The 13,997-nt window shown below is 37.4% G+C and overlaps 1 protein-coding gene across 9 annotated transcripts in view; it reads left to right on the forward strand.

Moving 5' to 3' along the window:
* ARHGAP28 (Rho GTPase activating protein 28) overlaps positions 1-13,997 on the forward strand; it is a 225,329-nt gene that overhangs the window by 121,443 nt on the left and 89,889 nt on the right. For all 9 annotated transcript variants that reach the window (XM_064577897.1, XM_064577900.1, XM_064577901.1 and 6 more), the window contains one exon: positions 8,217-8,434. In XM_064577897.1, coding sequence (XP_064433967.1) covers positions 8,217-8,434 — 218 coding nt within the window. The remainder of the gene's footprint in view (positions 1-8,216; positions 8,435-13,997) is intronic.

Consider the following 13,997-nt stretch of genomic DNA (forward strand, 5'->3'; position numbering starts at 1 on the left):
TGTTGAACATTTTTTCCTGTGCTTAACTGTCCATTCATATAACTTGCTTTGTGAACTCTTTTAACTCTTTTTAGTTTTTATTATTTTAAAAATTTATTTATTTATTTTAGAGAGAGAGTGTGAGTTGGAGGAGGGGCAAAGGGAGAGGGAAAGAGAGAGAGAGAGAGAATCTCAAGCAGACTTCCCACTGATCACAGAGCCCAACTAATGGCTGGATCTCAGGATCCTGAGATCATGACCTAAGCCAAAATCAGGAGTTGGACACTTAACCACCTCAGCCACCCAGGTGCCCCTTGACTATTTTAAAAATTGTCTTTTAGGGGCTCCTGGGTGGCTCAGTTGTTTAAGTGACTACCTTCGGCTTAGGTCATGATCCTGGAGTCCCGGGATCGAGTCCCACATCGGGCTTCCTGCTCAGCAGGGAGTCTGCTTCTCCCTCTGACCCTCCTCCCTCTCATGCTCTCTGTCTCTCATTCTCTCTCTCTCAAATAAATAAAATCTTAAAAAAAAAATTTAAAAAAATTGTCTTTTTGGGGCGCCTGGGTGGCTCAGTCGTTAAGCGTCTGCCTTCGGCTCAGGTCATGATCCCAGGGTCCTGGGATCGAGTCCCACATCGGGCTCCCTGCTCGGCAAGAAGCCTGCTTCTCCCTCTCCCATTCCCCTGCTTGTGTTCCTGCTCTCGCTATCTCTCTCTCTGTCAAATAAATAAATAAAATCTTTAAAAAAAAAAAATTGTCTTTTTATTATGGACTTGTATGAATTCTTTATTCTGTATACAGCTCTTTTATCAAATTAATGTACTGATTAATATTTTCTCACTATCTGTGGCTTGTGTATTCATATCCTTAATGGGGTCTTTTAATTGCATATTTCTCTTGTTCTCATTTTTCAGTTGTTTGCAGCTGGTATATAGAAATATGGTTGGTTTTTGTCTCATATTTCATTACGTTTCTAAATTCATTTTCTAATATTTGCTAGATTTCTTAGGATTTTCTACATAAAGAAATTACTTGTGAACAGAGGCAGTTGTACTTTTTTTATTCTGATTTTTATGCTTTTATTTCTTTATCTTGCCTTATTGTTCTGGTAGGGCCTCAAGTACAAGCTGAATAGACGTGGTGACAGCTCATAGCCTTGCTGTATTTGCTTCTGTCCGTGATTTTTGTGTTTAAGTTGCTTGATTTTTCTATCTTAAGATGGAAACCTTGACCATTGACTTTACATCTTTTATCTTTTTGAATATGAACTACACTGCTTCACTCCATCCCACAAATTCTGATATGTTGTATTTTCATTATCATTCAGTTTTAAATGTTTTAATGTTTTGTTTTAAGATTTACAGATGTTTTCGTAGATATATCATTTGTTAATGGTTTCTAAATTAATTGTGTTATGATTAGGTAGCAGTTTGTAAGTTTCAACTTTTGACATTTATTTAGACTTATTTTATGGCTCAGCATATGGTCTGTCTTGGCCAAAGTTCCATGTACACTTAAAAAGAACATGTTCTATCATTGTTGGGTAGTGTGGTGTTTTGTAAATGCCCACTAGATTTAGGTGGTTGGTACATTTGATCAAATCTGTTGTACCCTTATTAATTTTTGCCTAATTTTTCTATCAATTACTGAGAGAAGGTTGTTAAAATCTCCAACTTGGATTGTGTATTTGTCTGTTTTCCCCTCTGATTCTGTCATTTTTTTGCCTCATATTTTAAAACTCTGTTATTAGGTGGCATATACATTTATGATTACTGTTCCTCTTTGTTGAATTGGCCCATTTGAACTGACCCTCCTTAATATATTTCTAATAATACTTCTTGTTTTAAAGTCCTCTTTGTCTAATTATATAGTTACTCTGGCTTTTTTTTTTTAAGATTTTATTTATTTGACACAGAGAGACAGCACAAGCAGGGGGAGTAGTAGAGGGAGAAGCAGGCTCTCATCGGAGCAGAGAGCCTGATGCGAGGCTCAATCCTAGGACCCTGGGATCGTGACCTGAGCTGAGGGCAGACACTTAATGACTGAGCACCCAGGCACCCCTCTTTTTTTAAAGATTTTATTTATTTATTTGAGAGAGAGAGAGCACCAGCAGGGGAGGGGGGTGGAGAGGGAGAGGGAGAAGTAGATTCCTGCTGAGCAGGGAACCCAACTCAGGGTGGATTCCAGGACCCTGGGATTATGACCTGAGTTGAAGGCAGATGCTTAACTGAGTGAACCACCCAGGTGACCCTCACTCTGGCTTTCTTAAGGTCACTGTGTGTGTGGTATATCATTTTCCATCCTTTTACTCTGTCTTTGTCTCTTTCATGTTTCTTTGTAGTTTCTTCTGTATGCATTTTAGCTATACTGCTTTGATTTTTTTTTTTTTAGTGACTGCTCAGGTATTATAATATTTACCTGTAATTTATCACAGTCTACTTAGAATAAATATTGCACTTCTTCCTATAAAATGTAAGGATTTTGCAGCAGTATAATTCCATTTTCCTTCCTGTACAGCACTTTGTAATGTTGTCAAATATATAACATCTACACATGTTACACCACTATCAATATAACATTATTTATATGGACTTATGTAATTTTTATTGTGAAATAATTTAAAACTTACAGAAAAATTGCGAATACAATTTAAATAACTTTTTAAAATTTGGAACAATTTGATCATTTGAGAGTAATCATTTACCAACCCCTATTATTCCCAGGATTTCTCCATGTAAAAGTTACTCCTTTCATCTTTGTGATCAATACATATTTTTGTGGAAAGTTCTTTGAAACTCTGTAAATATCCCATTCTATGTCAAGCTATCAAATTATTTCTTTATATCAGAATGGGCTCCTGGTTTATTTAGTGTGTTATTTGTTAGTGGGTTATCTTTCATCATCATTTATTTTGATGTTGAAAGTATTCCATATTTGATATGGGAAACAGCTAGGGAATATATGTGTATATGTGTGCCTATATATAGGTGTACATATGCATATATGTGTGCATACTCACATACGTACATGTACAAGTATAACAGTGTATACTTGTATATACAATGTAATGTATATGTACATACATAAACATTTACATCTATATTTCTATAAATAAAGACATTGAAATACATGAGTTCATATTTATATCTTCAATTCCAATCTAATACCACTAGGTTAATTCTGCTCTTCCCTTTCTGTATTTGTGACTCCCTTCTTAGAAGAAAACTGACTTCCATTATCTTAAACATATATATTTATTTGATCAGTCCCTCCATGTATTATCAGTTTCCTCTCTTTTTCATGCTTGCCCTGCTCATCCCACTTGGGTTCCAGCATGCCAGTCCACCCTGCTCCTCTGCCTTGCTGTGCTCTATGGATTTAGGCTTTAAGACTTAATTTCGGGGGAAGAGGAAGTAGTCATATGTCCTTTAAAGAAGTCAGTATCTGCATTTTTATTTACACTACTTCTTTTTTATATATCCAGTCTCCATTTGATGTCTTTTCCCTTTAGCCTAAAGCGCTTCCTTTAGCATATATTACAGAGCAAGTTTGCTGGCAATAAACTTGTTAGCTTTAATTCGTGTGATAATGACTATTTTACCTTCATTCTTGAAGGGTATTTTTGCTAGACATATAATTATTGGTTGACAGGTTTTTATTTTCATTCAGGATGTTCTGAATGTCATCATACTGTGTTCTGACCTCTACTGTTTCTAATAAGGAGTCAGTGCTTTCATATTGTTCTTCCCCTGACGTAATCTGTTGTCTGTGACTGCTTTCAAATTTTCTCTCTCTTTGGTTTTCAGCAGGTTGTCTTTAAGGTGCTTAAGTGCAGTTTCTTTTGTATGTGACCTACTTGGTATTATTAGTTAAGCTAGCTGGTTTTTCAACAAAGTTTGAAAACTTTTGGACATTACTTCTTCAAATACTTTTTTTCTATACCACTGTCTGTCTTCTCTGAAAGTCAAACTATATATATATTACAATACTTAACATTTCCAATAGATCACTTGGGCTCTGTTTTAAATATTTTAAAATACTTTTCTGTCTTTCAGATTGGATAATTTCTATTGATGTAATCTTCAAGTTTACCAGCCCTTTCTTTTAAAGTCTCTAATACACTGTTAAGCCCTTCCAGCAAGTTTTTTACTTAATATATTTTAATTTTAGTTCTGTAATTTAGGTTTTAGTTCTTTTAGTTTCTTTTTTATATTTTTCATTTCTTTCCTGAAATTCTCTATTCATTCATGAGAATCTTTCCTAAAAGTCCTTGTCCAATATCAGAGTCATCTGAGTCACTTTCTGTTGATGACCTTTTCTCTTGCCAAATTAGTCCATTTTTTTTGTTTTTCTTATATCCTAGCTATTGAAACATCTTTGATAATGTAATATTATAACATTGATATGTTTCAGAGACTGTATCCCATTATCTTCCTGTAAAGGGAGTTAATTTCAGTTCTAGCAGTTAACTTGGTTATATACCATCTTTTCTGCTCTATGCAGCCTGGCTATTTATTTTAGCCTTTTGGCTGCTATTTTTCAATAGGATGCCTGGAGTTTCAAATACACCTTTTTGATTTAATGTTTAGTCAAGGATTTGATGAGAGTTTATGCACAGATTTTGGAGCTCCCCTTCTAACAGGAATATGCTCCTCATTTTCCAGATATCCTAGTAATCCCATACTCCATCCTCTGACTCTTGAAATAAGTAAGACTATGATTTTCTGTTTGTGTTCTACACACTCTGTATAGTGTAGGGATTGGAAAATGACCTCAGTCGAAAAGTTGTGTAGATGTAAATCTCACATAGTACATTTTCTTGAATCAAAATTTAATTATTTTTCAGTTCCTGCCTACACTTGGTTCTTCTCCATTACCCTCAAATAGTTATTTTATGTACTTAGTACAGAGTTCATAATTGTTGTACACAGAATTTTTATTTCTATACAAGCTACTCTACCTTTACTGGAAGATTTTATTCCCTTTTTTGATAGCTTTCTCTAACAAAGCTATAAACCTGGTGGATTTTCAGCACAGAATAGTATGTATGATAGCTACAGTTATTTTTGAAAGTTGATGTTTTTCATTCATCATTTTCTGACTTGGAATAATTATATATTTCAACTGAGAATTAATTAATTCACAAATACTTGTACCTACTCTGTGCAGGCATTGTAAGATGTTGGTGTTAGAGTTATAAACAAAGGCAGAAATGTTTCCTACTCTAATGGAGTTTATAATCTAGGAGGAAAGAAAATAATTAATGAAATGATATAACTAGATGTATATTGGGGAAAGAATTATTTGAAGGAAAAACACACACAGCAGGATTAGGATGGGTAATAGTAGGACCTGACCTTGACTGAAGGGTTCAGGAAAAAAAAAAAAAAGAAGACGTCATTGAGGGAGAAATGAATAAACTAAGATCTGAAAGATTGAATGACCAATAATTAGGGGACCAAATAGAACGATTGGCATGTCCAAAGGCCTTGTAACAAAATATTGCATGGAGCTTTTGAGGAACAAATGTAAGCCAGTACTGCTAGAGAGAAGAGAGTGAAAAGAGCATGGTAACGAGCTGTGGACAGGAAAGTCAGCAGCTTCATGTCTTGTGGACTGTGTTAAGGGTTTTATTCCTAATCCCAAGAGCAAGGAAGAACTGTGGCATTATTTTAGAAAAGAGCTTACACTTGCATTTGGAAAGGTCTAATTTAGTTACGATATGGAGAATGGATTGGAAGGGAGTCCAATGGGAGGAACAGCTGGGAGGCTCCTGCAGCAGTTCAGGTGAATCATGATGGTAACTTGGACCAGGGTCAGAGTGGAAGAGATAAATAAAGTGGGAAATTTTTGAGAAATAAAAAGAAATTAATATCAAAAGGATTTGGTGATATTGGTTTTGATGTGTAAAAGAGGGAGATGTCAGTAATGTTTCCTAAGTTTCATTGCTAATTAGATAGATGGATGGTGGGTTTCATTTACTGAAATGTGGAATACTGAAAGAGGCCTAGAGTTGGGAATGAAGAATATGTGTTCAGGTTTGAACATGTTGAGTTTGATATATGATTGATAGAGTCAAGTAGATGTTGAGTAGGTAGTTGGATATATGGAGCTGAAATCCAAGAGTGTTCTATGTGGAAGATATATATTTGGCAACTGGAGTGATGAACACGGGGTTGCAATTTCCATACTTTAGCAATGCTACAGGAGTAACACTGATCTCTAAGAAATTTCTTTCCTATGGAGAATATATATTCTACAGATTTCTGTAGTCCGAGTGCAAGGATTTAGACCCTCCTCACCCCTAGCATATGTTAACTCCAATTACTCCTTCCTTCTACTCTTTACTGTTTACAGAGGTGGAGGGAGGAAAAATTCCAATTTTTAAGACTTTAATATTAAACTATATTTGTAAATTTTGTCTTAAAAATGAAAATCTTACCTAAGGCTTAAGTAAAGGAAGATTTCAGAGTCACAGCTCACTAATTTAAAAGGTTTATTATTTTAGATTAAGGCTAGTAAGCTTATGTTTACCTTTGCATTTTCTGTTAAAGGGGTAGCTTATAAAGGAAATGAATAATAGAGACAAGATGGTAAAGAAAAGATTGCCTAGCTAAGAAATTGAACGTGTAAAGTACATTTAGAAGGCTTTGTTCATATACCAGTGATGCGATAATGTAAGCAGAGTCCAAGAGTCTTAGACTAATGACTTGACAGGCTATTTATAAATCAGTCTAATCTGCTTTTTAAATAAATCACATTCAGGTAATGCCTGTTTAGCATAGTTCCCAGAAATGTATGTGTAGTGAATTTTCTGTTACATGATGTTGTTATTCTGAATTTTTAAAATTATTTCTGCACATCTAATTTATAATAGCAATTAACCCTCATTATAATGAATTTCAAGTTTTTTAATTGCCTTCTGAAAAAAAAGGAAAGATTACCTAATGTTCAAACTTACAGAGAAAAGTAAGAGAATGAATATCTATTGAATTCATCCTCTGTTCCAGATTCTTTGCCATCTCTCATGAATAAATTGATAAAACAATCCTCATAGTCACCTGATACATCTTATTATTACCTCCATTTTGCTAACAGGACAGAAGCCTAGAGATATCTAAAAACTTTCCAAAGCCATTCACCTAGTAAGTGGTTGCGTTGGGATTTAAACCAGCATTTGAGTGATTAAAAAACCCTTTCCTGTACCACTAAGCCACTCTTTTTCTATTACAGTTTTAGTTTAAATATTCATATTTTATCATTGTTTGAGATTGGAAGTCCAGATATGGTTTATATTTAACTCTCTGGTGAAGAAAATTACCTTACTAAATTTTCCAATTAACCTTACTCTCCTAGAAAACACTTTAAAATTTGACTTATTTAAAAAATATCATATAGGGCACCTGGGTAGCTCAGTCAGTTAAGTGTGTGACTCTTGATTTTGGCTCAGGTTGTGAACTCAGGGTCATGGGATCAAGCCCTGTGTCAGGCTCCGAGTGCGAGTGGAGCCTGCTTCTCTCTCTCCTTCTCCATCTGCCCCTCCTCCCACTCACATGTACACGCGTGCTCTCTCTCTCAAATAAATAAATCCTTAAAAAAATATCATACGAATTTTTCATTCATTCCCATAGGCCTTTCCCACAATTACTCTGGGAAAAAGGATGGTCTCTTTTTTTAAAATTCAGGTATAACTGACATATGACATACTGGTTTCAGGTGTACAGCATAATGATTTGATATTTGTATACGTTGCAAAGTGATCACCACAATTAAGTCTGGTTTATATCTATCACCATAGTTACAGATTTTTTTCCGTGTGATGACAGTGTTTAAGATTTATTCCTTAGCAACTTTCTAATATTGCAATACAGTATTATTAACTATTATTATCATCATGCTATACAGTATATCCCCATGACTTACTTATTTTATAACTGGAAGCTTGTACTTTTCTCCCTTCACCTATTTCACCTACCTCCTACCTCTGGCAATCACCTGTCTGTTCTCTGTATCTGTGAACTTGTGGTTTTTGTTTTAAGATTTCACATAGAAGTGAGATCATACGGTATTTGTCTTTGTCTGATTTATTTCACTTAACATGCCTTCAGCGTCCAAGATGGCCTTAATATAGTGTTTACTGACACTTCCTATTCACTGATATGCGCAGGCCTGTAGATATACACGTCATCTAATCAAATGCAGAATGTTCTAACCTTTTCTTGGTAATGTTATTTTCAGAAGGAGAACTTGAAGCAGAGTGGTTGCAAGACGTGGGTTTATCAACCCTGATCTCGGGTGATGAAGAGGAGGATGGCAAAGCCTTGCTCTCTACGCTGACTCGAACCCAAGCAGCTGCAGTGAAAAAGAGATATAATACTTACACTCAAACCATGAGAAAAAAGAACAAGCAATCTGTTCGGGATGTCAGAGACATCTTTGGAGTCAGCGAATCTCCTGTAAGTAATAATCATGGCTCAAAATTTTGACTTGATTAGGGGCGGGGGAACATGAAGAAAATAATAGAAAAAGCTGGTCATCCTGTCTCTTCTAGAGAAAACTAAAGCAGACAGCAGATTTTACAAATTTGAAACTTAAGGGGTCATTCCTTATCCCCCCTGTAGCAGTTTCCCTCAACGCTAAATTTATTCCCTTCTTTGTTGAGTTGAGAATAACTTATTTGGTAATGGAGCAAATCTTTATGGCTGGGATACACAGAGACTTTACTTAAATCTAGCACTGGGTGGAAATTCTGTAGATAGGCAAAGGACTCCCAGAGAAGTGGGTCCAAAGTGAAAGATACCAGCATTAATTAAGTGGGCAAGAGAATGATTCAGAAAACCATAAGGAAGGCATCACATGTTTTCCAAGAAATTGCTGGTTGAAATTCCAGCTCACCCTTAGCAATTCAGTGACCACAATTTTACTTCTGAGGCTCTTAGTCATGTTCTCCTATTGCTCTGTTTTACTACTGGCTCTACTCATTTATTCCTTCACTCATTGCATCATTGAAATAATTGAAATCAATTGAAATCAGTAATTGCATCAGTGATGCAACCAATATTACTGGATACATTCTCTGTGCAAGATCCTATATTAGGTTCTATGCAGATAGGATTCTTGGAACTTTGGAGATATATAGAAAAAAAGAAACTTGATATTCTGCTGTAGTTACAGATACAACTATTTGGGGCAAGTTAGTTAATCACTCTGATTTACATTTTTTATCTGTTTAATGTGATATCAATAATGACATAAATGAAAACTTCAAGGATATTGGGTAGCAGGCTTGGTTGAAGGCACCCTCCAATTTGAGTTACTTTAGGTTATCTGTAAGTCATATCTTCTCTTAGATATATTAATCACACAGTTGCCAGAGTAGCTCATATTTCCAAGTTAACCTTTGCGTTTGTGCTAATAATGCCCTAAAATAGCACTGTCCTTTAGAGCTTTCTAGTGATGGATATGATTTTGTGCTGTCCAAAGGGACAGCTAGTGTGTGTCCAATATGTAGCTAGTGTGAATAAGGAACTGAATTTTTAATTTTATTTAATCTTAATTGATTTAAATCTAAATTGCCACATATGGCTTGTAGCTAATGTATTGAGCAGTACAGTTCTAGAACCTTCCGTTGTACAAAATTATGTACCTGAGGCAGTGCATTTTTAGTTCTGTGCTGTTTCAACTTTCATCCTAGTAGAAACCTGTATCTTTGTGGAAGGCAGGATTTTCTATAGCTGTAGTTGAGTAAAAGTGATACCCACAACTTGAGGCAAGGACTTCAGCCATGTGAGTCCTGGCCAAGATGCCTATCAAAGAACAGGTTTACCACGCTGGTTTAAATTCCCTTGGTCATTTCACATTTATCTCCCAGATCATTTCAAGAGATTCCTAAGAACTTGGTCTATATGCTTCCTTTCCCATTTCTGTTTCCCGCTACTTCGGACTAAGATTTTTGCTCTTCCCTAGCAAACTGCAGAATAGTAGAGTATCTATAGCTTCTCTGAATCCTGCAGGTACTCAAGAAGGTGCGTACAATGCATCTCTAGGTTTCCTAATACTTTGGACTTCTAGTCACATAGAAACAGCGTTCCTCCCTCTTTTACTTAGACCTTCAAGGGTCTCAAGGGAAATATAAAGTGGGCACTTTTCATTGGGCCTTTAAGTGTAAAAATAAATGAAGGGTGTCTTACTTTTCCATAATATGCAGGTGTAAGAAACTGGGTTTAACTCCAGCAAAGGCAGAGAAAGGACCACATTTGTGGTGGGCAAGGGGAATGGCCCTGGGCACTTTTTCTCCTGCCCATCTTCCTCTTCTCCCTTCCACTCTTGCTGCTGAAGCCCCGTTCCAGAGTGAATAGAAAATGGGTGTGTAGCAGGGAGAGTGGTTGTGGGTGAAGGGAAGTCCATATATTCCAGGGAGTAGAGATCTTGAGCTATACTGAGAAGTGCAGCATCTGGAAGTCAGTGAAAGCCTGGCATTGTATATGTGTGTTCAGAATTCAGATTGTTCTTCATCAAAATATAAAAAGCCACATAAAGCTAGCCTTTAAAAAAAAATATGGTAGGGCTTTCTAGGGAAGATGGTGGAAAAGTGGGGGACCCTCATTTCATCTGGTCCCAGGAATTCAGCTAGATATCTATCAAATCATTCTGAACCCCTGTGAATTCAACCTGATATCTAAGTAAAGAATTGCTGAAATTATACAAATAGAAAAGCAACCACTTTTTGTAAGGTAGGAGGTGCAAAGATGTGAATCTGAGGGGATATATCAAAGATAAACCATGGTGGGGAGGGATCCTCTGTAAGCCAGCTACTAGAAAGTGATATAGCTGCAGAATTCAAAATCAGAACTCTTAGAAGTCTGCTCCAGTGCCTGAAAAGTGCTCAGGTGGTGAAGCAGGGCAGAATCTTAGGTGGGACAGTGTGGTCTCAGGATCCCCAGGGTCACAGAAAGAATGGGGGTGCCTGAGTGTGGCAGAGTTCCCCAAGCATTGGAGCCGGGAAGCCGGCTACAATCAGCGAGCCTGGGAGTGGGATCTCAAGCTAGGCATTGCTATAAACCAGGAACCACGGCACAATCCTGCGACTGCTCTCTAAGCAGAGGTCCAGTAAGTGACAACCACTCCAACACTCTGCTCCTTCCCCTGGGAGGAGTGGCGGGGATTCTCACAGGGTCAGGCAACTGCTCCCCAAGCGGGGGCCCAGCGAGCAGGGGGGCCATGATGAGACCCCACCCCAGGAGGATTTGTTTGGGTATGCACCACAGGAGTCTGCACAGTTTATTGCACACAAAAGGGATTGACCGCTTGTCCCTGAGGGTGCACTGAAAAGTGGGGGCTGTGATCGTTCAGCAAATCAGCACACTGCCATTTTTACTTTTTTGTCATCCTCTAAAGCAGTGCAAAAAGCCTTCGGGGAACAAAAGCCACATAGAGCAACCCGAAGCAGCTTACACTGCGCTGGCTGCCTGGCAAGGGGTGGTACAACTCCGCCCAGGCAAAGACACCTGAGAATCAGTGCAACAGGCCCTCCCCTCAGAAGTCCAGCAGGAACGTCAGACAAATACCAAGTTTATGGATCACACAGAACTGAAAAACTCCTGTGATAAGGGAAAATAGTATATAGAATTTGAGGTTTTTTTCTCATGAGTCTTTTGTATTTCATTGTAAATTTTTCTTTTTTTTTTCCTTTTCAGCTAGTTTCTTATTTCATCAACTCTGTTTTTAAGGCTTTTTTTCATTTTCATTTTTACATTTATATTATTCTTCATTTTTGGCTTCATTTCACTGTATTCAGTTTTATTTGTGTGTGTGTGTGTGTGTGTGTGTGTATATATATATATATACATGTATTTTTTTATAATTTTGGGATTTAGTATCTTCTAACAAACAGACCAAAATACACCCAGGATCAAGTGGATTATCCTGTTTTGTCCACCTGTGAGATAATATTCACTCTTTTTTCCCTTTTTTTTCTTTTCTTCTTTGGTTTCTGACCTCTTCAGATTTATCTAGTATGTATTTCACTGGGATCATGGTTGATATTTTTTATTTTGTTCTCTTGTTCACCTGTTCTTCTCTGGACAAAATGACTAGAAGGAGAAATTCACAACAGAAGGAAGAACCAGAGGTAATACTCTCTGCCACAAATCTAATCGATATGGATATAAGAAAATGTCAGACCCAGAATTCAGAATAACAATTGTAAAGTTACTAGCTAGGCTTGAAAAAAGCATAAAAGACACTAGAGAATCTCTTAGTGCAGAAATAAAATCTAATCAGGCCAATATAAAAAATGCTTTAACTGAGATGCACTCTGAAATGGATGTTTTAATAGCTAGGGTAACTGAGGCAGATGAGAGAGTCAGTGACATAGAAAACAAAATGATGGAAAGGAAGGAAGCTGAGGAAAAGAGAGAAAAACAACTAACGGACCATGAGGGGAGGCTTCGAGAAATTAGTGATACCATAATGCAAAACAGTATTAGAATTATTGGGGTCACAGAGGAAGAAGAAAGGGGGGGACAGAAGGTATATTTGAGCAAATCATAGCTGAGAACTTCACTAATCTTGGGAAGATTATTCAAGGTATTCAAGTCCAAGAGGCACAGAGAATCCCCCCTCAAAATCAATAATAGGTCAATACCCCGACATATATAATAGTGAAGCTTGCAAATTTCAGAGATAAAGAGAAAATCCTGAAAGCAGCTCGAGACAAGAGGTCCTTAACGTACAAGGGTAGGAACATTAGAAAGGCAGCAGACTATCCACAGAGACTAGGCAGGCCAGAAAGGGCTGGCATGATATATTCAGGGTACTAAATTTTAAAAAACATGCAGGCAAGAATCCAGCAAAGATGTCATTCAGAATGGAAGGAAAAATAAAGAGCTTCCAGGACAAATAGAAACTAAAAAAGGGCACCTGGGTGGCTCAGTCAGTTAAGCATCTGCCTTTGGCTAAGGTCATGATCCCAGGGTCCTGGGATCGAGCCCCACATCAGGCTCCTTGCTCTGGGGAGTGGGGAGTCTGCTCCTCCCTCCCCCTCTGCCTGCCACTCCCCCTGCTTGTGCATGCTGTCTCTCTGTCAAATAAATAAATAAAATCTTAAAAAATACAAAAACCAGCAACCAAAAGAATTTGTAAGCTCTTAAACCAGCCCTGCAAGAAATATTAAAGGGGATCCTGTAAGCAAAGAGTGAGTCCAAAAGTAACAGACCAAAAGAACCAGAGTCTACAGAAACAGGGACTTTACAGGTAATAAAATGGCACTGAATCCGTATCTGTCAGTAGTTACTCTGAATGTAAATGGGCTAAATGCACCAATGAAAACCTCTGAAAGGGTATCAGATTGGATAAAAAAGGAAGACCCATCAATATACTGTCTATAAGAGACTCATTTTAGACCCAAAGTCACCTCCAGATTGAAAGTGAGGGAGTAGAGAACCATTTATCATGCTAATGGACACAAAAGAAAGTTTGGGGGCGCCTGGGTGGCTCAGTCAGTTAAGCGCTGCCTTCAGCTCAAGTCATGATCCCAGGGTCCTGAGAATGAGCCCCACATCTGGCTCTCTGCTCAGTGGGGAGCCTGCTTTTCCCTCTCCCTCTGCCTGCTTGTTCTCTCTTTCTCTGTCTCTTTTTGGAAGAAATGGATGCATTCCTAGAAACATTTAAACTACCAAAACTGAAATAGGAAGAAATAGAAAACCTGTGGCAAGTGCCAGACTTCAAGCTCTATTACAAAGCTGTAATCATCAAGACAGTATGGTACTGGCACAAAAACAGACACATAGATCAATGGAACAGAATAGAGAACCAAGAAAAGGACACTCACCTCTATGGTCAACTAATCTTTGACAAAGCAGGAAAGAATATCCAATGGAAAAAAGACAGTCTCTTCAACAAATGGTCTTGGGTAAATTGGACAGCCACATGCAGAAGAATGAAACTGGACCATTTTCTTACGCTGTACATAAAAATAGACTCAAAATGGATGAAAGACCTAAATGTGAGACAGGAATC

The sequence above is a fragment of the Mirounga angustirostris genome, unplaced genomic scaffold (assembly GCF_029215605.1).
Source record: "Mirounga angustirostris isolate CCGP_5_RB_7025 unplaced genomic scaffold, mMirAng1.0.hap1 SCAF_14, whole genome shotgun sequence".
Classification (NCBI taxonomy): Eukaryota; Metazoa; Chordata; class Mammalia; order Carnivora; family Phocidae; genus Mirounga; species Mirounga angustirostris.